Consider the following 23,791-nt stretch of genomic DNA (forward strand, 5'->3'; position numbering starts at 1 on the left):
ACTCATGCACCTAGGGCCAAGTTCACAGAAGTCCCACGAACACGGTGGCCTTAAAGCTTGGTACGTCAGAGCCGTACAACTCGAAGCATAGTGCTGTGAAGCAGGTGTGTGTGACACTTCCTGTTAAAATGCTGATTCTGATGTCAGAAAGGCTGTTAGAAGTGCTCAGGGTAAGACAAGGACCTATTTGATTGGTGTTTTGTTATATATTAATTTCAGTCTGTAGTGTCTAATATTTCTTTAGACAGCCATGGTGTGTGACACATTTACACAGACTGGTATATTCTGGCCATATAAAGCCTCTATCTTCTCATCTGTTTGTTCTGTTACTTAGTTGAAATTATTGTAATGAGGGGAAGTGTTCTGCTAACCAATTGAAAATGAAGATGTCATGTGAGATGAGGTGAGGTTGTGGTGTTTATTTGTCCATGAATGTCAAATAAATTATGTATTTATGTATATGTGGACCCAGTGTGATTCCCTTGTCTACAGATTCTTTTAAGAAATCCAGACGGGCTTGATAGAGGGGTCTAACTGGCACTGTGGGTGAAAAATAAATGACAATAAATTAAATAAATTTAATTGTGGAATCATTTTGAATGTAACCGATATCACTAAAAAATTGGGGTTTGCTTGAAACTAAAGGTCCACTAATCAGTCCTGAAAATGCAGGCAACTAATTATATTTGTGTACTTTTTTTTTTTTTTTTTTTTTTTTTTTTATGTTTGCTCAAGATAATGATTGAGCTGTAAAATTATTACCCAAGTTGAAACATTGTAGTGACAGGTTTTCCTTGAGTAGGATAAAAAGATTTCTTCTTGTAATGACAAGCATAAGATCATCTTACAAATCGCAAATCACCAAAATACATTAAATCCATATAAGAAATTGCTGTATACTTGCATGTCAGACATATAGTATAAAATGTCTTTATTTTGACACATCCAGTTAACATTGTGTAAATTGGTGATTGAACTCCCAGGTTGCGAGGGGCTTTATGTTACAGGACATTTAGTACATTTTTGTTATTACTACTACTGGCTAGGCCTCTGTTTAACTTAGTGGGAGCTCAATTTATCTGAGCTTTCCTGAGGTCTGAATTAATCATGTAATTTTAGACTCATATTTGTCATTTTGTTGATCCAAAATGATTTAACACTTGGATTCAATGTTACATATTTAATATAACTGCGGTAGTAACTGTGTGTTTGATGTTTGACACTTTTAGTTGTGAGGGTAGAATGAACTATATGCACTGGGTCAATCTTATTTCCCTGCAGACATTCATCTATCCAAAGATTTGTTTCTTGTGTGGCCCAAAATTATTCAATGCTCCAGAAGCCTCACTTTGCTTACAGCACCATTTGATCAAAGTATAGTGCTTTGGCCTGCCTTTATATAACAACTGTGATATGTCAGTGGCTTAAAATGAGCCAGCTCCTGATATGATATCCTACAAGCTGAGGGCGCTGCAGTTCAGTATTATTTTAACATGATGTATTACTTTCAAAATGATCCCAACGTGAGTTATACCTCCAGTTCTGAGTCAGAATTGGCTTCCTTTTCACGGTTTTCTTGTTTGAAACTATATGACCTCATGATGAATTAGTTCATGATAACCAACTGATTTTTGTTCTGCAAACATGGATATGGTTACATGGAATTACTTACAAGTTACTGATATACAACACGTGATATATCCCTTAACACAGCTTAAGTGAAAAAGTAGCTTATAGTATTAGTTATTAGTATGTGATCCCTTTCATTTAACAGGGAAATGAGAAAAACATCCTCTCAGACACTAATAATATCAATTAACACTGATTGAATACATTTCAGGTTTGACTGTGAATATTGTGAAGATAAGGAACCAGTATGAAAAACTCAATCTAATTCATTTCCTGCTAATATTTAGCTATTTTGACCTTTGTTAAACCTGCCCTGAAAGGTCTTGCTGTGGTGGATTTTTTTAATATTACAACTACTATATAGCTCTTTACTGTCCTTCAGTAAGGTCTCCAGTAGAGGGCAGTGGAGAACAGAGAGATGAGGATTACATTATATTACATTCTTTAATCTCAGTGTCTTCTTAGATTTGTATCTGTTTTCTTGCTCCATTACAAACTGCTACTATCCAACAGTGGTGGAAAGTAAGTACATTTTCTCAGATTCTGTATTCAAGTTCAATGTTGAGGTACTTTACTCAACTTTATTTTTTTATCTGACAGCTATAGTTACTAGTTACTTTTAAGATTAAGATTTTACTTGTAAAACATACAATAATCTTATAAAGCACATGCATTGTTGACGATTACACCAGTCTAGTGGTTCACAACCTTTTTTGCTTGAGCTCTCTTACCTAAAAAAGTCATATATAGTTGGGATTCCTTGTCATGTTTCATGAGGTGTTAGCAGACAAAAAAGTGATTTTATCTGTTAACTGTTTGAGGTCCAAAGAGGCAAAAGTATTCATTATTTTATAAAAATGATCACATTTATGTTGTTATGTTGATATATTTTACCAACAATACTTCTGTATTTTTTCTTAATATTCTGAGTGCATGACTTTATTTATAACTGGGTATTTTTACATTGTTGTATTGTTACTTTTACTTCAGTAAATGATCTGATATCTGCTTCCACCACTGCTAGACAATTCAACATTTTAATAGGGATGGAAATTCCTGGCTGTAGAGTACATGTATGAAGGTTATTTGTGTAATGACCTGAACCTACCACCAGAGGGCAATCATTGCCTGGCTATAATATCTAGTTCTGCACAAGTAGGACCTGTAGGCAATATATTTTGTAGCTAGAAATAAGAGACAGGAGCAGACATTTAGTACCTGCGTATCTGCAATATTTTCATGAACTGAATCTACAACCCGACAAAAACCCACACACCATGTGTCAGACTGTTTCTAAGGGCAGTGTACAACAGACAACTACGACAGACACTGCCTAACTGTTCCCTTGTTTGTTTCTTTCTCTTTCTTTGCATATTTTACAGATATTTTTCTTTCTTGCTTTTTGGGGAGAATGAGTCTACACACTGGGGTGCATTGTCCGGAGGCAGGGAGCACTCCAGTGGATGGTTTAATTGGAGTGCCGTCACTTAGTGAACAGATTAGGAAGGAGTGTAAGAGGCATCTTTCAACATTTGCCAGGACACACTATGAATAGCGCCTGTGTGTGTGTGCGTGTGTGTCTGTGTGAAAGTGGTGGTGAGGGGCTGTTAATGTTGCTGAAGAGACAAATCTATCCACACTTGCGTTCAACATTTAAATTTTAGCTGAGATTTATAGAGTCTGCGCACAGACGCACTGGACTACTCTTTCTGGGCAGAACAGACAAGACACAGAAGGATGAGCAGACAACACCAGCTGTTTGCTTGTTGTTATTTATTATGATGTCATCACAGCCTCTTTATTGCACGTATCATAAACATGGAACTATTGGTTTTTTGCGATTGACCAGTTCCAAAGTTCAGCATGACCTCAGCTTCATTTCGCCGCAGAGATCCTGTCTTGTTTCAAAGTCTGGAGGCCAAGGACACATTTTGTTGTATAGCAGGGACTACAGCACAGAGACCTTTGTAGAGCACATGGCAGTTGGCAGAGGCCGAGTAGAGGAACAATATCCGTAGTGGATGGCTTGCTGTTTGAAAGAGATATTCACGAGTAAAGCCAATTAAGGAAGCCACAGAGAGTTAGTGGGTACATGAGATGATAAACTGAGTGTAGTGTTGTGATAAAGGTGATGTATTTCAAAGTGATGCATTTTCTTTACATCTGAGTCCCATTTTCATTTTCCCATAAGCTCTCCAGCTCCTTTATCTGCCTTCCCCTTATCCCTTTTTCAGCCTCCTCAAGGCTGCCTCGTTGGCATTTGCTGCGGTGGTCGCCCAGATCTGAGTGCTTCAGTTTAAGTGTGGGCTACCAATCTGTTGGTCTGGCTTAGGTGGTCTTGGCTGAGACCGACTCAGCAGCAACTTTCACACATAGAGCAGAGATGAGGCGTACACTGGTGGCCAGGGAAAAGGTTTGAGGGGTGAGGTGGATTAAGAGAGAGAGGGTCAGAGGAAGAGTGTGAGACTGTTGTCAGAGACTAGTCCCCGGACTAAATGAGAGGAGAATCAGGGTTAAGTGCTCTGTTTGTGTGGCCATTAAAAGCTCGGAGTAGAGTACTGGGCCTTGCTGTGCCAAATCTCATCAGTCACTGCCAATTTGAATCACAACCAGCACCCCGTTTTTCCTCTTTCCATTCCTCTTCTTTTGCCCTCTCCTCACCCCTCCTCCCACCCTCCTCTCCATGCAGACAAATAAGACATTCCGGCAGCGGATGTGGTGGTGGTTGTCCATAGCAACCTGCCATGCGGGGTGTATCTTGTGGGAGCAGGACCACTGAGTGAATGGCTAAGCCTTCTGCTAACAAAGACTGTGAATCTCTGAGATGCTTTTGAGCTTCCATAGAAGCGCTGTGACTTCTGGGCTGTGGGAGTGCTTTACATAATCCAGCAGCAGCTCCCCTCTGCTCTGCCACATTGCTCTTTCCTCCTGCTCTCTGCACCTAACACACACACACCCCAATGTAGGTCGGCTTGTCTTGGCGCATCCTCTAAAATTTTTTCAATCTATCATTCAGTTTGATAATCACAGGGTGATGTTGGAGATCGGCCGTGCAAAGGTGTAGACTGGTCAAGAGATGAACGTTCAACAGCTCTGCCTCCACCTATTATGTGAATTTTAACCTGAAGAAACTGCATGCTTGGATGCAAATAAATGAATCGGATCACGTATTTTGTCAGAAATATAAAGTCATAACAGTCACACTTTATTTTAGAAAGCATATTAGAGTTTTTAACCATTTAAGATCAGTTTTGTTTAATAATTTACTACCCCTCTAAATGCAATAAATTCTTGGATGACAGGCCACTCTTTAAAATGTTATACACTGTAATGCTAAATTAGTCCGCTAATTTAGAATTTCTTATAAAAACTTTATTCATATATTTTTTGTCATTTATTCCCCCACCTCATAACTGTAGCAGAGAGTCTGTCATATTTCCAACCACAAAGAGAGTTTGATGGGTATGTATGTTATGCATATGAGTTAATATCCTTTTGTTATTTGGGATCTGCCAGCAGCTGACATTGTGTGCTCTGCTTCCTCTTGTGAGCCTCTCTGGGACTGCCGAAGCCAGCTGCTCCACTGTGCCCTCTCAACGTCAACACATTTAACACAGACATGTAAACTGCACACTTCAATAAGTCGACGAGTCAATGACTTCATCCTAATAGTATAAGAGCTTCTCTTCCCCTTCCTTCTTTGATTGGAGCCGCTAAGCTGTAAAAACTGTAAAGTAAAATGTGATGGGTGTCTATCAGAAATGCCCATTTCATGTTTTTTTAATCACAGGCTGGAGAAAGAAGGGGGGTAGAGAAAGTCATTTTAACCTAAGGATTCCTCAGATTCACTGTTCCAACACTTCAGGTAAACAATCAATGGCACAAGGCTTGGAAGGGAATAAAACCAACTAGCATAATGTTGCCCTGAAACATGAACTCTAATACTATGGTCACTTTTACATTTACCAAACAAGGATTTGCAGCTGGTAATGTAAAACTGATCTCTTACAACCTCTACCTGGAGCACTATCAAACATACATTAAGGCACATAGCCATATTCAAAACATCACCACATACTGTATCTATGGGGCACAAAAAACATAAGCTAACACTCCCTTGTAGTTGGAAAAATTCAGCATGTGTTCAGCAAAGCAGACAGTTTTCCTCCATTAGTGTTTAAGTCATTAGAGTACTAAGTCATAAAAACCGGGAAAGACACTAATTTGTTTTTGTTGACAGAGCTATCGCAGCACTGTCTGTATTGGCAATTTTGAGCCCCACTATTAGTTATTATTAGCAATCCATTACAACAGTCTTCTAAGAAACAGCAGTTTCGAGAGTAAGAGTGAACATACTGTTGCTTTGGTGAACACATGGCTGGAACTATGGCCATTAAGATAAAGGGATTCCATGAATAGAAATAGAAAAATGAACATTTGTATCAAAAACAAAACATATTTTTCCTGCAAAAACAGCCACAATGGGTTCTTTCTATGGATCTAGGATGCAAAGAAAATCTATCAAGATGTGAATAGATGAATTCTCAAACTGAAAATTATGTGCTGGCACAGTGTAACTGTAAGTTCGATGAGTTTGATGGATTTTTGTACATGTCTGTTTCAGCCATCTTATACTATCCAGTTTATCCTTTTGTCCCCCTTTATTTTAGGGTTACAAGACTGTCAACATTGTGCTGTTTGAACCATCAGTAGTATAATATACAAATGTACAGATACACAATAGAAATGCATACATAATTGGTTATTACAATGAGACCTACAAAAAAGCATGAGAATAAAAAGTCTGTGGGATATTGCAGGTGAGGCAAGCAGAGCCACAAATGTGCATCCAGACTGAGGGACACACACCCTCCTACCATGATTAAGCGCATGTCTATTTACACCGCATCATAACAAAGCTATCAAAAACAAAGGCTCCAAAAATTCCTCCTAAAAACTTTTTTTGTTCTTTTGTTTCTCTACTTACAACAATGTCGATTCCATGTATGTACATCCCTAGAAAATAATTTAATTATAGTTACACACTTTCTACATTTGTGAAACAATATAGTTCTAGTCCACAAGGAAAGTTGTTTGTTTGTGCGTGTATTTGTATGTATGTGTACACATGTATATGTGTGTGTGTGTGAGTGTATACAGTGTGTGGATGAGGTGGGGAACGATGGTTCAGGGGTGATAAATGTTCATGGATTGGCTAACAGTCGCAGGGGCAGATTTAGAGACTGAACTAGATGTGGTCACAGAGAGGAAGTAGTGGAGTCGACAATTTCTCTCCCATTGCACACGGTTGGGACGTGGTGGGCACTGACAGAAGCTAGAAAAAGAGAGAAAGGACAATTTCATGACATACTTACAAACAAAGATCAAGCATCCTGAGACATTCAATTCTGAGACAATATCTTTATCAAGTTATGCGACTACATCTGAAGCTACAGTATAGAAATCTTATTCATATTCAATATCATGTTGCAAAAACGTTTCAAAATATATAGACCATCTTTCACAGTGAATTTGTGTTGCCAATCTACAAGTAATTTTGAAATTCCCACAGACCACAAAATATGTGTGGACTGGTAGCTGGAGAGGTACCTCCTGTGCACTGCCGAGGTGCCCTTGAGCAAGGCAATCTAACCCCAAGCCTGCTCATGGGGCGCTGTTAACGTTGCAGCCCCATCACTCCACCATCTCTCTCCCTGTTTGCATGTCCACAAGTGCATGAATTGTGCATTTCAGTGTGTACATGTATAAAACAAAAAAGTGAAAAGAACAATTTCCCCTAGGGGATTTATAAAGTATATCTTAAAAAACTTGCCTGGAATTGCAACCCTTTAATTATCTTTTTTATGAGACAATTATGCACTGTGGCTTTGTATTTATTCTAAGGTACAATGTGTGCTACATATACAGTTAACATATACAGTTATATTTTCTGTTGTCACAAAAAACTTGAAATATGTTTCAGGCACAAATTCCTGTCACTCTTAGGGGCATACTTCTTTACTGGCATCTTGTTGTACCGCTCGACACTGCAGCTCTGTCAGCAGGATGCCATTCTTTGCAGTCTAACTAGCTCATGATTAAACCTGTCAATCATGCATTACTGTGAAGGTAACACAGTTAGAATAACAGTGGTGCATAGTTGGAGACCATCCTTGCTTAGGACATAGCATTAGAAGACTTTTCAAAACTGTTCTGTGTCTGTTCTGTAGGAACAAAATACAGAAAAATGCAGAAAACAAACACTGTGATACTAAAAAAAGAATCTTGTATCGCCTATAGCAAAAGTGAAACACAGGGCTGTACGTTGTGCTGAATACTGAATGCTGAAAATGCCCATTTGATAGACGCATAATAAAAAAAAAGACCAAGAGAGTGCTGCTCTAAACCCTGTCTCTTTAAAAATGAGGTAACTGCATGTAACCTACCGTGAGATGCGTATGTGGTGGCAGCCCCACTGACACTAAAGCGATTGAGGTTAAGCCTGTGGCTGGTCACATTCTTTTGGGGCTGGAACATGATAATATGGACCTTGGGAGCAAACATACAGCCCAGGACCACAAAACCACTCAGGCTGACTGAGATACACATGGTAGTGGTCTGAACCTGCAGAGAAAAGAGGAAGATACAGTAATTAGTAGCCAGACTTTGATGGATAAATCTTATGCTAATGTAGTATAAAGTAATTGCTGTTAAGAGCTAATTTGATGATAATAATCTGTAATAATGAAAATTATTTAAAGGCACTTTTTCAGTTTTACAAAGTGCTTAACATAAAATAAAACAATATATTAAAACCAATTCGATAAACAGTAGATAAATAAAGAACATAAAAATGCCTTGAGTAATACCAATCACTATATGTACACAGAGCCAATGAGGCCTGTAGAATGAGAGTGTAACTCTTTATTGGTAGACTTTGTTACCTTGCAACAGTCCAGAGGATAACAATTACAGGATAGATCAATAAAAGACTTAATCAACAGAGACCACAGAGGCCAAACTTAACAGTATCTCAGCTTTAATGTCATTCTGTACGATTTATTGTGTGAAATCAATGCTAAATACAATTTTAGGTATAGGTCTCCAGAGGTGTATGCTGAATGTCCTTTTCCAGTGTTTAACAGTGTGTAGCTGGGAAGCATTAGAGTTACAGGGTGGAATAATAGCACCTCCCAGTAAAACCAAAGTAGCCTATTAGTAATCAACGCTTCAACATCTCCTCTGTGTATGTATATACTTATGTGTGTGTGAGTGGGTGGTTGTGCATGTTGGTGATGGTGATGTAATGTCTCTACCTGACTAATCTTAAAGTCAGATTACAAGGCCAAATAAATGCTTATTTCCAAGGGAAGAAAGAATGAGAGAGAGAGAGAGAGAGAGAGAGAGAGAGAAGGGAGTAGGGGGGTGAGAAAGTGAGCTGTTCTTTTTTTCAGGGATCAAATGAACAGCCCTGGCATCAGCACTCCTCTCTTATGCCCTTTGATACAGTGCACTGTGTGTGTGCTGTGTGTGTTGTGTGTGTGTGTGTGTGTGTGTTTGTGGAAGTGTGTGCTTAAGGTGTGTGTGTGTGTATGCTTAAGATTTGTATGGATCAGGTGAACACTCACTCCCCTTTACTGTTAAATCTGGACATGTGTCAGCAGTTTGACAGAGTCTGTATGTTTGTCATCCCAGTCCTGCAGAGCTGGGACATTTGGCAGCAGGATTGGAAATTGTTTAAGTTGCTTTGTTTTTTTGTTTGCTCATACATTTACAATATAGGGACTCTCCTTATTCTTTGAGGACATAAAACTAGTCCCCAGATGCTAAATCATAACATTTTGGGGTTAAAAGAATGGTGCAACATTTTGGGAAACACGCTATCATGCAGAGAGTTAATCGAGAAGATTAATAACACTTGTAGGCATGTAGCAATTATGGTTAGGATCAGGGTTACTTAACAGGAAATTAATATACGTCAATGCAATGCCCTCATAAAAGACGGAGACAAGTATTTGTGTATGTGTGTGTGGGTGTGTTTAAATTACCCTGTAGTCACTGGATGTAACATAGAAAATTGGAAGAAATGCCAGCCAAATTATACAGGTGGTGTACATGGTGAATCCAATAAACTTGGCCTCGTTGAAGTTCTCGGGGCACTTCCTGGTCTTGAAGGCATACCTAGAGGGAGAGAATCATATTTCAGACACCATCTGGAGAAGAAAAACTGATACCTACCCTATTAAAATGTTTGTTGATATGTATGAAAACTAAACTTCTGAAACTGAAAGACAGAAATTGATTTTTAAGTCCAGCACAAATGTTGCACATAGGAGTTTGTAGTTTCGCACTTACACAGTACACAGGATGACCAGGAGCACGTCATATCCCAGTGAGAGCAGCATGCTGGAGTCGCGTACGTTACACTTGAGGATGACAGTCTGTCGTCGCTCTGGCAACGTGAAGCGCCGTGTCCCAGGAACTTCCAGCAGCAGCCACACTGACACCATCACTAACTGGACAGAAATTAAACTCAGACAGATGAACACCTGAAAAAGAAGGGAGGAAAGGTAGGTAAGGTTATAAAGAGTCGCTGTCTGTCCATCTATCTCACTAATGTAGATGGATGGGCATGATGCTGCAATCACTCACCTGAGAAGATGGGCTAATGAAGCGTGGCCTTGCTACACCCGCTCCGTCTTTCACGCCACTGAAAATCCTGGCGATTCTGTTGGTTTTGGTAAGGAGGGCGGAGTAGCAGACAGCGAATGACGTGCCTAGGCCGAGGCGCCGCAGGGCACAGATGGCAGGAGAGGGTTTGGCCAAGAAGAGGAAAGTCATGGCGTAGGACATGAAGACTCCCGAGAGGAGAATGTAACATAGCTCTCTTCCTGAAGCTTTCACCAGTGGTGTGTGGTTGTGTCTGATAAACACCCAAAACACCAGACCAGTGCACATGAACCTGATGGGGGAGGAGGTAGTAGTTTAATGTGGTCACAGTTTTGGTAGGTGCTTATATGCTATTACACAAGGGCTGAGCAATACGAAAAAAATATATCACAATAATCAGAAATCCGAAAGTCTTCTAATATCAGAATAGGTCCATATCATAATACATGTTTACTGTAGGTATGGAAAAACACAAGTAAAATGGTATAAATTGAGCCTCAATTGATTGTCACTGTTGCTACGTCTGTCAAACTTTCCTTTCTCATGTGGCACACATACTGTTTAATGGTAGCAGATTTATCACTTACATTTTTTAAATACATTTTTTTAAACAAATAGAGGCAGGAAAAAGCAGCTTCTATCGATAACTTTGTGAGTTAATAGGCCTATTTTAATCCAAACATTACGTATTCCTAAATCTAACCAGGTATTTTTTGTGCCTCAAACTAAGCAAACAACAACTGTTGTGTGTCATGTAGTGGACCTTCTTGGTTGCTGTTGCTGGAATAACAACTGTCATTGGGAGATATTATCAGCTGTGGTGAGCCAATTAATTAAGCTAATGTTTAAAAAAGCTTTAAGAAAGACTAAAACTGCATTTCCTTGGCAAACTGTCAGAATCCTCACCAGTTAATAAACCACATAGAATACATTTAAAGGACCAGTAGGATTCAATTAAATTCTAGCAGTAAGGTTGCAGATTGCAACCATTTGAATACAGCTCAGCCTTCAAAGCGTGTAGGAGAAATTACAGTGGCTGCGAAACTCTCCGAAAAAGCAAAAACCCTATCTTGTGTTTGGTTTGTTTGTTAAACATGGCGGACTCTGTAGAAGATAATACGGCTCAATCTAAGATAACAAAAACACTATGAAAACATACCTACGAATATTATATAAAGTTAATGTTCTATATTCCATTTCTACCAATAGATCCTCATAAATGTTACACACTGGACTGTGTCAATTCCTTTCCCCCATCCAAACATCCATACGAACACAAACACATACACTTACACCTCTCAGGACCTGTCAGAAACTGACATCATGTTGACAGCCCTTTATCACTCACCCTACACAGGCGATGGTAATTGGTCCAATGGCCCAAGCATCTTCCCACATAATGTAGTCCTCAGGAAGGTCGTAACAGGATGTCAGGTCATCAGTGGGCCACTGGCCAGGAGCACAGGGAGAGCAGGTGAACTCATCAGCCAGGTATTCATGAGGCTCGCAGGCTGTGCAGATCCAGCAGCAGTACTCACCTGGGAGACAGGAATATGAAAGGTGTGACACTCTGAGATTTTTCAAAAGGCATTGCTGCTTGGTATGGCATGTTGCTATGACAAAAAAGAACATTGTCTCCTACCTGCCTGCATTTTCTTCATCTCATTGCGTTCACAGGGGTCGCTGCACTGCGAGGTGGGCACCACTTCTCTGGGCCAGTGAATCAGATCACTGCTCAGACTCAGGCTCTCTGCCCATTCACCTACTGGCACGTAACCGTAACGATCGGCGAAGCGCTGGTAGCTGAAGATGTTGTATCGGCCCATGCCGTCCCCCTGGGAATCAAACTTCACTACTGTCTCACTGCCTGGAGGAGCAAAAGGGGCTGGCGGGGGTGAGAGGAGACACAAAGTGGAAAAGAAAGTGATAAGACGAGTGGAAAAAGGAGATTAGAGCTAAACAATCACAAACAATCATCCCATTGATGTCTCATTGATGCCTCTTAAAAGCAGCAGCGAGGACAGAGACAATAAGCCATGGTCAGTTAAGCCATGGGAGTCCAGAGCAGACAGTGAAGGGCATTACAATAGTGTTTTCATTATTTAAGACCAGCCAGTTACAAAAGTATTTGCTAAGAGGCTATAAATGGCTGGTACGCTTGGTGATGTCGGTGTGTATCAATGGCCTCCCATCCTTCCCTAAGGTCACATAGGGACAAAAACACTGCTCTAAATTTCCGATCTGACAAAGATTATTACCAAATGCTTCATTAACATACAGCCCATAAAGTCATATAGGCATGAAGGCAGAGGACCGAATCCCTGGGCAGTGCTATAGCTACCCACACATTGATGGAATTTGCCTCTGGGTCTCTCATGTGAGGGAGGTACACTGCTGAAACTGCCAAATTGGTTTGTATACAAGTTGTTATGAAAGGATTACCATCTACCCTGAGGATGTGGGAACAGAAGACATTGTAAAATTGGCAGGATGCTGAAAGCATTAAAAACAACCCAAGGAGAAAAGCGGCTATGGACTGGATAAAAAGTAACTTCTTGCAGGCAGTGTTGGACCTGACATTGCTGACACTTGGTCGTTTTGACACAGACAAAGTGTATGTCACTCCTACAGTGCCACTTCTGTCCTTACAGCAGAGCAATCAACTTTGTGCTGCTGACACTGTACAGGGCTGAGTGTTATGCGATGCAGCCTCCTCTGTCAAATGATGATGTGGCTAGGGATAGTATAGCGTACACTGGGTTTATAAATCATAACTTTTCAACATATAACAAGGCTCTCTGTCCTGAGTTCATCGCAGCATTAATGATACTGTGCAGCCTTCTTCATATCTCGGTGTCATTGGGTAACTGCAGAAATCCCGGGCCAAATTCTTTCTCCAAACGTACAGCTTGTGATCAGTGGAATGAATCAAAACACAGTTTGTGAATAAGCTGTTGGGCTCAAAAGTGTGTATGTTTGTGAGAGGGTGTGTGCACACACGCCTGTGGAAGCTCCATTAAGTTTTACTTTACAGCATGATGGTTAAGGTATTGCTCTGAGCGCTGTGGGAGGCTGTGCTGACAGAACCAAAGCTCTGACCCTGCTGTTAGTGGTGTGTGTGTGCGTGTGTGTGAATGTGTGAATGTGTGCGTACACGCTTGCAACACTGACAAGGGCTAAAGCTGTGCTATTGTTGTGAAAGCTCAGTGTGTTCAGAGAAGAATGGCGTGTCAGATGGCAGCAGAGGGGGTTAGGTTTATGAAATCCATAAATCACAGAGACAGCACAATCCTCTATCTTTCTCCTCTCTCTCTCTGTCACAGGAAATTTTAAGTGTCAAGTCTTCTTTGGATTTTGAGGCTAAATGTTTAGGTGACAGCTAAATGAAAATGATTTCAATAAGAAGGTGCTGATAATATCTTCAGACGAAGAAGAGTTATGAATCCATTATACTGCAAGTTGGCAGATAATAAAGTCTGCTAATAACACTGAGCAATAAGACAAGCCAGGCCTCCTGCTCTTAGACACCCATAAACACTCACAGAAACACTTTGCCACTAGCTAATTATCATAACTGCACCTTATTAGGACGGTAGATGTGTACTGAAGCCTAATTAACTGCATGTGGTAATTATGTGTAATACAGACTAAAGAGATAACGGCATTAGCCTACAGACCCATTTGAGGGCGCTGTATTGTCCTTGACTTCCCTCTAACAGATCACATTCAGAGAGCAATAGACTCAGAGGACTGGTGATTCCTCCCTATAACCAACACCAGCGACCTTGCTGACGTGACAGAGCGGCTTATCAGGAAAGTGTATGAGGGTGCAAGTTAGAGCTCTCGCTCTCTCCTCTCAATACACTTGTGGGCTGAATTTAAAAGTCTGTTGAGTTGCAGTGGCTGTAACATTAGCATGCTAACATGCTTGCAGTAACATGTTTAGCAGGTATAATGTTCACCATCGTAGTTTAGCATGCTAAAAATGACGGCACAAATGTCTGTACCAACTTTAATGGCAATTCATTGAATAGTTGGACTAAGATGAAACATCAGGAGACCACCAATATCATTAGGCTTTATCCTCTGTGATCCATGAACCTCAGCACAAAATTTCATGATAATCTATCCAATATGTGTTGAGATATTTCAGTCTGGACCGAACTGGACTGACTGAAATATCCTGACATTGCCATCCATAGGCCATTCTGTGTAATGTAACTTTGATGAACCATGAACTGAACCAATTCCATCATTTGAAGAATTGAATGTGGCTTCCCAACAGCAGCTTATGGGCTATCCTGTGGTGTCTGAACACATGGTATAATGCATCTGAAGCCCTAAAACAGAGATGATTGATGAGTCTGTATGACATCATCCATACAACACTTCCCACTGGCGCAGTCTAGTCCAGCGGAGACCTACAGCAGCCTCAGCCCTCAGCAATACTTGTAGCTCCGAGTGCTGCCAGCATCCAAAGGTCCATGCCTTCTCAGAGACGTTCTCCAACTGTGAACATACTGCTGTTTATCCGAGAGGATTTATTGTCATCCAAAATCTGCGTTTATTTTTTGTGAATGCAGTTAATCAAACAGCTGGGGCCCCAGAACATAAAACAAATAATAGTATAAAAAAATCAAATAAAGTTAGGTGAGACAAACTGCTGTTAACGAAGCCTAACCAGATCCTTAATTTTTGTCAGATACTTTAGCATTCCCGCTAACTTGAGAAACACCTTATTATTCTAGCTTAATTAGAAGCATGGTGAAAACAGGCTTTTCATTCAGAAGCTGTGAAATTAATTATGTCCTCGGCCATGTCGGGCTAAAGCGAAGCCCAAGGGGGATTCTGGGTATTAAAGGCAAGGAGAGAGAGAGGAGGCAAAGGGGCTTCGGAGGAATAAGTAGGAATAAGTAATCTAAAGTGGAGAGAGAGAGAGATAGAGACAAGGCAAATGTTTTCTTTGTGTGAGTGTGTGACTAAAAATTTGAAAGCTGGCTGTTGATTAGTTGTTGGCAAGGGAATAGAGAATTGTATTTCCAAGCATCAATTCACCTGAATCCCTGATTTAATCGTGATTTAAGCTTGACAAAGTAAACTCTGCACATAGATACATGTACAAGTGCACATCTGTTCCAGGTAAAATAGAAAGATATATTGGCTGTGCATGCTAATGCTGTGACCAACCTTTCTTGTCCCTCTTTTTCTTCCTTCAGAGGGTTGATGACCTTACACATCTGTGCCCCACAGAGACACACACATATGCACATCCCTGAGCCTATACAGATATGGACACAGGGATGCACTCACATGTCACAAACGCACACAGAGACAGATCACATCAGCTATATTTATTCTCCCTGCAGATTTGGTCCCCGGGGACAGAAGCGCTGCCTGGGCCATGGACCAACAGGCCACAGGGGAACAGAGGATAGATAGGGTGGAGAGAAGGACGTCTAGAACAAGGGAGGGAAATGTATAGGAGGAAAGGTGCAGCAGCAGCAGAGAGCTGAGGCTTGACAGAAAGAAAGGTGGTGAGATAGAGGAGACAAAAGAGAGAAATGGCCGTCCAAAAGCCGGGGGTGTCGGGAGGGAGGATGAGCCAAGAGACAAGATAAGGGCAAAGAAAGGAGGGAAGTGACAAGGGAGTAGAGGGAGTAGAATGCGAGAAAAAACGAGAGGAGATAGCAAAAGAGAAAAGCAAGAAACTGATGTGACGGCAGCAGAGATATAGGTGGATGGAGGAAAGCCTTTAGACGGAGGAATCAATAGAGAAAAGGTGATGGAGGGATGAGCAGAGTGAAGGAGTGGAGGAGCAGACCCGCGCAGAGAGGCGGTGGAGGCAGGAGAGCAACCTTGTGAAGTCTGAGTGGGATGTGCTGTTTTTGAATGTAGAGAGAGTAGGACACTCTCTGGGTGAGAAAGTAAGAGATATAGAGAGTGATGAAGAGTGAGAAAAGAGAGACAGAAAGAGAGACAGACAGACAGACAAGCAGAGAGTGACAGAAACAGAGAGACAGAGGAACAGTATGAACAGAAAATGAGGGAAGAGAGGAGGTTGTTCTCTAGTATCTAAACGTTGCAGTAAGCTCTCTGCTCAATATGGCCCTGAAGGCACACCGCCTCTGCTCACACAGACGTATCACACACACACGCGCATGCACGCACGCACCAACACACACACAGACGCACATACACACACACAAACACACACAAAAGCGCAGAGAAGGGGGAATAATATCACATCTATCACCACTATTTGAACAGAAGACTGCGCGCATGTGTGTATATACTGATATGTTTGCTGCAGATCGGGGAGGTGGGTGGGTGGGAGTTGAATGATGGCTTGGAGAAGTGTGTGGGTTGGGGGTGTCTGCAATTTCATGCTGGTAAAAAAAACAAGCATTTCAGGCTGCCTCTTTGTAAAAAAGCTGACTGTTTTGCATGTGTTTGTGTATGTGTCTCTTGCACAAACGTGTGTGTTTTGTGTTCGGAAGAATGTAGCAAGGCCTAATAAAAATGCACAAATGTACCCCTGTGTCTATTACTAGTTGGTAGGGAGCAGTTCCCATGATCTACCAGATCACTTCAACAATTGGCAATAGTGTCGGCTTCATTACCATAGCAACTAGCGAGATGAGACTAGATGAAGAGAACGGCGTGTGAAAACACACTCCTAACCACACAACATACTGCCTCAGTGCACCACATACGCTGTCAGTAACACACAACACAAACATCTTTATCGTGTAAAGACACAACTCGCTGTGTTATGAATGTAAAGTTAAGGAAAGGGGGTAGCAATTCAGTAAACTGGGAAGCACGAACATATAAGAGATATATCAAACTTTGTGAATGTATAATGAACATGCATGTGTGTGTAAGAGAAGGAGATGGGAGAGAGATAGAGAGCGCTGAACAGTGTTGGTTTTCCGTCTGCTACAGTTCAGACTGAGAGCACTGCAGATGGTGATGCTGCAGTATTTATACCCCACATTCAACCTCAACTCACCTCAGCTCTTTTCCTTACGTACTGTAGATGGAAAAAATGTATATGTACAGCAGTGTGAGTGCGTCATTCGGGGCTAACCAACAAGTCAAAACAAACCCTGCTACAGTTCTCAGTTTAACTGTACCACCACCTTCAACATCCTCATTGTCCTATTAGCACTGATTCTTTGAAACCAATAGAGCTGTTTGCCTATGCTGTCACCGTCGCTGAGCTGTAAAGAACTCAAGATCCTTGTACATGCTGTTACTGTTTCCCTGCTGCAGAGTAAAGACATGTGCCTCATCGACATACATCAGTAGTGAAAAGAAAGAAGGGAGAGCGAGAGAGGAGAATGTAATGAAGAAAGATGATCAGACATAGAGATGTAGGGAAGTCACAGCTGGATTCACACCTCTTCTCCTATCCTCTCCAACTTACTCCATGGCATTTTTAAACTTTCTATGTGTAAATCTACATATCTCTTCCGTCCCTCTCTCTATGCTTCCAATAAGGGAGTGGTTATCATTTGTGCCAACTGGAGGCTGCAACTGCAATCGCCTTGACTATTTCCTCTCTCTCCTTCCCTCTCTATCTTACTCACACTCTTCTTCTCTCTCTTTCCTTCTTTCTGTCTCCCTCCTCTCAGGCAGAAATGCTCCAAGTCCTTTGATTTGTAGCAGAAATGAAGATGGGGAATTTCAAAGAGAATCCTTGTCTTCTGCTGACGCACGCCGTCCCACTCCGGCATTGCCTCAGTGCTCCCTTGTTCCTTCCCTCCTTCCCTCCTTATCTCTTTTTCTGTCTTAGTCCCTTTTCTCTTACCCCAAACTCTAGTTTCTCACACTTTAGTCTGCCTGTCAGTCTTATCTGTAAGCTTCCTTCCCCCTCCCTCTGTAGGTGATGCCATTCTTTCGTCCTCCATCCATCCCTCCATGCTCTCTCCCCAGTGTCCTGTGGCAAAGCTGCCGTGTTAGTGTTGTTTGTCTGGCTGTTTTGATGTCTGCTCCTGGTCACGGTTGGTGGAGGAATAAGCACCTCTAAACCTGTGTCAGTCCCCGAGACACAGCAGTTTATTTATAACGCTTTCTTTGTACGCAATCTGTCAGTCAAGCCAATCCTCTGTCTCTTCTCTCCCAACTCTACAGAGACTGACAGACAGACAGGCAGCCTGCTATAGGAGCTATTATAACACACACAATCTCATTAGTGCAAGTGAGAAGAATATGGCTGACGGATTAACTGCAGCTCTCATTCCTCAAAGCAACTTTGTAGTGTCGTATCAATTACGCATGGGTAATAGGTGTCAATGGCAGGCTGGCTCTTACAATACATAGCAATTAAGCGGATTTGTCTTGGTACTTTTTATGTTCTGTGGTTTGGCTGCTTTGACGGAGGAGAAGGACAACATCCCTGCGTTGTTCATGAGAGGACTGTTAACTAGGCACAGCACTTGCATTCCTGTCTATTTCTTGCTATCTCCCCCCTTTCCTCCTCAACTTCTTCTCCAACATTTATTTCTTTTCACTTTTCATCCACCTTGAACACCTTATCTAGGACTCTTCACTCTGTTCGTCATGCCCCGGCTCTCTTACCTGTGAAGCTGACATTAAGGATGTAATCCCTGTAGAGTCTGCGCCCATCCAGTGCCTTCATGCTGTCGCACAGCTTGGTGGTGTTGAAGCACAGACTCCGTTGCATATTATGGAGGGCAATGGCGATGGCGTACACCGCGTTAACCACAAACATGATCTTGGACTCTGGTTCAAAGTTACTCTTGTCCATTGACAAGTCCTTGTCACATGGCGGGAGAGACATCTCTCCCAATCCAACACCTTTTCCTCCTACTCCCCCTGCTCCTCCCCCACCCAAAGAGCACTGGAACCGTTGCTCCCAGAATTCCCTGAACCAGGGATTACGATGATTTTTGCTCGGGTTCAGGCTGAGGAAGTAGCGGTTGAATTCTGGCACGGGATTGGCTGACAGCTCAAGTGTGATAGCTCCTTCAGCGGTGACCTCATTTCCCTTGACAATGCTTTCCTGCGCACCCCAGCCATCACTGGCCACCCAGATGAAGGAGGTGTTAAGCCTGGCAGCAGCTGCCAGCAGCTCTCTGGCATCGTCGCTGCGCAGGAAGAGGACGGCCACACGGGCATTTGGTTTCTGGAGGAGCTGACGGATCACAGCTTCATAGGACTTCTTCGCGTTAGAACGCCCCACCTGGACAGAAAAAGGACCTTAATGTAATGACAGATGTATTGTAAATGCTTCTTTTGCTCCCAAACAGGTTTGAGGGTCCCTATATCTCCCTATATCTATCATTCATAGGAAGAAACAAGCAAAAAATGCCTTCTGTACTTTGGTCTCGCACCATCAAGCACCTCCGTAGCAAATGAGATGAAAAATGTGACTGTGAAAGTATCCCAGAATAAGTTCTTGGAGATAAGCTTTCATTTTCTGGTTCACAACTGATAACACCAGTGTAATATAAACCCCATTTGTGTGTAAGACAAGATAAGACATGGAGGCAAACTTTTATAAGCTCACAAATTTAGTGCCCCGCTCATTGTTACTGGTGCAGCTTCAGGCCATACATCAGTGTGACACTGCTGATTAAAGTTTGGGGTTTTTGGTATCTGGCATTGAGCACTGGTTGCTTATATTCATGCAGAAATGAAATCATATTCTATTGTATTCTATTCCATGCCTTACCTTCTCTGAAGTGGCGATACAAATGTTCCTCATGCGTGCCTCTTGTTCGAAGGCCTCTATACCAGTTTCACCATAATCACCCTCTGATGCCACAGTGGACACGTACGTCCAGTTGAAGAACCGGAGGATCTCGGCCATGGCTTTGGCCTGGTAGAAGTCAGGGGGCACCGTGCGGGCAAAGTAATCGTACCGGGTCTTATCACTGAGCTTAGCACTGGTGGACGCATAGCTTATCTGAGGAATCTGGAAGAGCCTGAGAAGATTGGCAACCTGATGGGAGAGAGACAGTAAAATAAATAAATCAATTTCAGCAAAATTAAACTATGACTACTTTTTAATAAACATTGATTGATTGTTAACTCTTTTTTAGCCTGGATTATCCAGCACATGGGGATATGTAATAATAAGGTAGTATTATACTAATTATTTGGTTCCAGAATAAACTATTATAAAGGAGAGAGATTTTAGATAGACTAACACAATTCTCCGCATAAACACCTAAAAACTAATTCCCATAAATCTATTCCAGATTAGTCTGTTTGATTTAATTGATTTTGATCACAGTTTTATTGACTTGTATGAAGACTGTAATTTGATATCCGATGTTAATCAAATTTGATGTCTTATTGCATTGTGTCCCATTAACCTCTCAGTCATATGTGACATTGAAATTATTTCCTTTAAGCAAGAACTACCAGTTGCAGCAGTAGAGGTACACAGTTTGAAAGCACATAGTATCAGTCAAGCATGTGGTGTAAACTCAAGACTGAATGCAGTCAAGCAGCTACTTGTAGTGTTTACAATGCAAATGTTTTGATTGGTGGCAGCAACAGAGCCAATTACTGTACTGTAATTTAATGTGGCACTTGAAAGAAGCATACAAGTACACACAAAGAGCAGGAAACTGGAGGATACGCAGAGGAAGTGGTGAAGTATCTCAAAAGCAGATCATTTTTGTATTACACTGGATGACAAACCTCTCCATTTGTGTTGAAAAGTGTGTTTTTCAGTTTGGATTGGAGCCACACTAGAATGACTAGAATTAACCCTTTTTTCTGGTATCTACATACCAGACACTGCTACAAAGGATGTGCCCACCCCTTGGAATGCTTCCCAGATGATGAGTTCAAAATGTTTTAATTGAAGACAAAAATATCTGACCAATACTGGGCACTCTGAACAATACAGTAAATAGAATAGTGTTTCAGCTTGTAGGAAGCTCCTGTCTCTAATATGGTAATAATGGTGCAAAACTAACCATTTGCAACACTTTCTGAAGTGTCTTTGTAAAAGATGATAATTTCTTCTTGATAGCTGGCTCTAGTGAAAGTTCAGTCAGGTACACTATTCTTTTAAATACAGGCCTGTAGTTAATTCTCCTTTCCATCGTGCATTTACTCCTCTCACACGTGCTCATGCATAATTTCCTTGCTGTTATTTGGTCAATCGTGATATCAGCACAGTAGCAACAGCACAGCGATACACGTGGACTGTTGCCTATCATCTGAAGGGCGCTATTTGTTTTGATAAATCCTTTATATTTGTTTGGTTTATCTGTTCTGGCTACTGTAGAAACATGGGGGTTCAATATGGTGTGTCGTCCGTACATAAACATCTCATTCTAAGTTAATGAAAAACACAACGATTCCTTTATTCAGGTGATTACACATACTCATGGAGACATACCTAAGGATATTATATTCCATTTCTGCCAATAGGAGGGTCTAAATGTTACGCACTGGATCTTTAACAAATTAATTTAATTAATTAATTAATAACAAAAATTTACATAAAAATGACAATGTAAGCCAACCCAAATGATTAAACACTAAATAAGAGTTACAGTACTAATACTAATGTGTGAAACACAGCCACACTTTAGACCGTTTGCTTGGCCTTTTAACCGTGTTTAAGTTTGCTAGCTAACAATAGGCTGTCTGTTGCTAGAGCCTTTATTGCAGCAGTTATTGTTGAGCTCTGTTATTAACTACAATAAATCAGCTCAAGGACAGCTATTTAAAGACATGCCTAACTGCAGGGGTAGTATTGTTGAGTTTTTTAATTTATTTTCCCTTTGACTGACCGGCCTGTATTGGAGAGCAGATCTCTATGTGTGTCAAGCCCTTCACTTTACCATGTGTTAAAAGTTTGATAGAAATGATTGGCACATTGACAAAAACTTGAAAATATGACCCACAAAAATAATTATAGGAATAATCCTTTAATACATTTTTTTTTCATCAAAGGATAATTTAGAACATATTTTAGAAGGGTAGGATAGGAATTGCTTCATGCGTAATGTGATTATTTAAAGATAAAAGACAATGCAGCAAGTATAGGGATCTATGCACATGGAGAAACACAAAATAGCACACACACACACACACACACACACACACAGTAGTTCAATAAATCACTGACTCATGCATTAGTGATGGACATCATCTGGGGTCTACTGATGTCCATATAATATTCCCTTTTACTGTTGATTGGGGTTTGGTCATGTTCTCTTCATTACAATTTCAGTAACAGACGCCAACACAAACACTGGAAATATAATTGCTACACATTCTCATGCACACAAAGGACATGTAAACATACACAATTGAACATGCACACACACAAATAACGCAAACTACACAGCCATTCTGTTCTCGCCTCAGTTTAATCCTTTTAGAGCGCATCACTCTGGGCTTTTCTATATTTCATTCATAGCTCAGTTGATGAGCTGTTTTGACAACATGTCAGAATCTCATTAGACTAATAATGTAGAAGATTAGAAAACACACTTGTATACATATACTGATGTGCAAAAGGACAGGTTGACATGTACCCCCCCCCAAACACACACACGTGGATGGCTTCTTATAGCACTTCGGGCAGGTTTTATGGTTTTAAGATGGCACTTGACTTAAATGTCAGGGAAGGTCACGCTGCAAAATGTAACCGCATTGCTCCATTACCTGCCACTGAACAATGACTACAGCCAGCTAAGAGGCCTGTCTGTAGGGACATTGAGAGTTTACTCTGTTAGTGAAAGCAGCTCCCTTCCTGTGAGATAGAGGGAAGAGAGATGTACTATAGGAATGGGTTGAATATGAGAGACGAGTAAAAAAAAAAAAATGAAAGGGAAGGAGGAAAAAATTGGTGCAGTGGAGGGCTGCTGTGTGTTTTCTGCTTGGAATGCAAGTCACACACACGCACACAGTCACACAGAGACACACACGTGTGCAAATGGTGGAGAGGTATGATGCCTGCTATGTAAATGCCTTTAAAACATTGGAGTTTAGTTGTGCATGGTTAAACATAAAATAATTCCCTATGACTTCATTTGGAAGCAACAGACAGACTGGCCAAGTAGAGCGGCATGAAGGAGTAGCTGGATTAGCTTCACTGGCAGGAGATCAGAAAGCAGAGCACAGTTCGGGTCTCATAAACATTGCTGCTCTCTGAAAAAAGGCAGGTAAAAACAACAGCGACAGCAACAAAGGGCAACAAGGATGAGCTGCAAGAAAATAATGGATAAGTATGTGTGATGAAGGACAAGAGACAAAGCAGATGTGTTAACAATGGCTGCCCCAGGAAGGAGGAGGAGGAGAAGAAGAAGGGGGCTGAGGTCAGCATACACTGAGCTCTCCCCAAATAGCCGCGAGGGGTGCCTCTGAATGCATATAAAGAAGGAGAAAAAAGAGAAGTAGGCAGTGATGAGAGGTGAGAGAGAAAGATTTAAGGGACAGAAAAAAAGAGAAACACATAAAATGAGAGAGAGAGAGAGAGAGAAAGAGAGGGCGA

General features: G+C 41.3%; 1 protein-coding gene across 1 annotated transcript in view; it reads right to left on the reverse strand.

Moving 5' to 3' along the window:
- Positions 1–3,406: 3,406 nt before the first annotated feature.
- The window catches only part of grm3 (glutamate receptor, metabotropic 3), a 38,818-nt gene continuing 18,433 nt past the window's right edge, over positions 3,407–23,791 (reverse strand). The window contains exons 6-14 of the mRNA XM_035665863.1: positions 20,000–20,269; positions 18,883–19,507; positions 11,942–12,184; positions 11,648–11,837; positions 10,282–10,591; positions 9,985–10,178; positions 9,678–9,810; positions 8,076–8,253; positions 3,407–6,964 (exon numbers count right to left, since the gene is read on the reverse strand). Of these exons, the coding sequence (XP_035521756.1) occupies positions 6,888–6,964; positions 8,076–8,253; positions 9,678–9,810; positions 9,985–10,178; positions 10,282–10,591; positions 11,648–11,837; positions 11,942–12,184; positions 18,883–19,507; positions 20,000–20,269 (2,220 nt within the window). The 3' untranslated portion in view covers positions 3,407–6,887. The remainder of the gene's footprint in view (positions 6,965–8,075; positions 8,254–9,677; positions 9,811–9,984; positions 10,179–10,281; positions 10,592–11,647; positions 11,838–11,941; positions 12,185–18,882; positions 19,508–19,999; positions 20,270–23,791) is intronic.

This window comes from Morone saxatilis, unplaced genomic scaffold, assembly GCF_004916995.1.
Source record: "Morone saxatilis isolate NCDOM2014 unplaced genomic scaffold, NCSU_SB_2.0 Contig2, whole genome shotgun sequence".
NCBI lineage: Eukaryota > Metazoa > Chordata > Actinopteri > Moronidae > Morone > Morone saxatilis.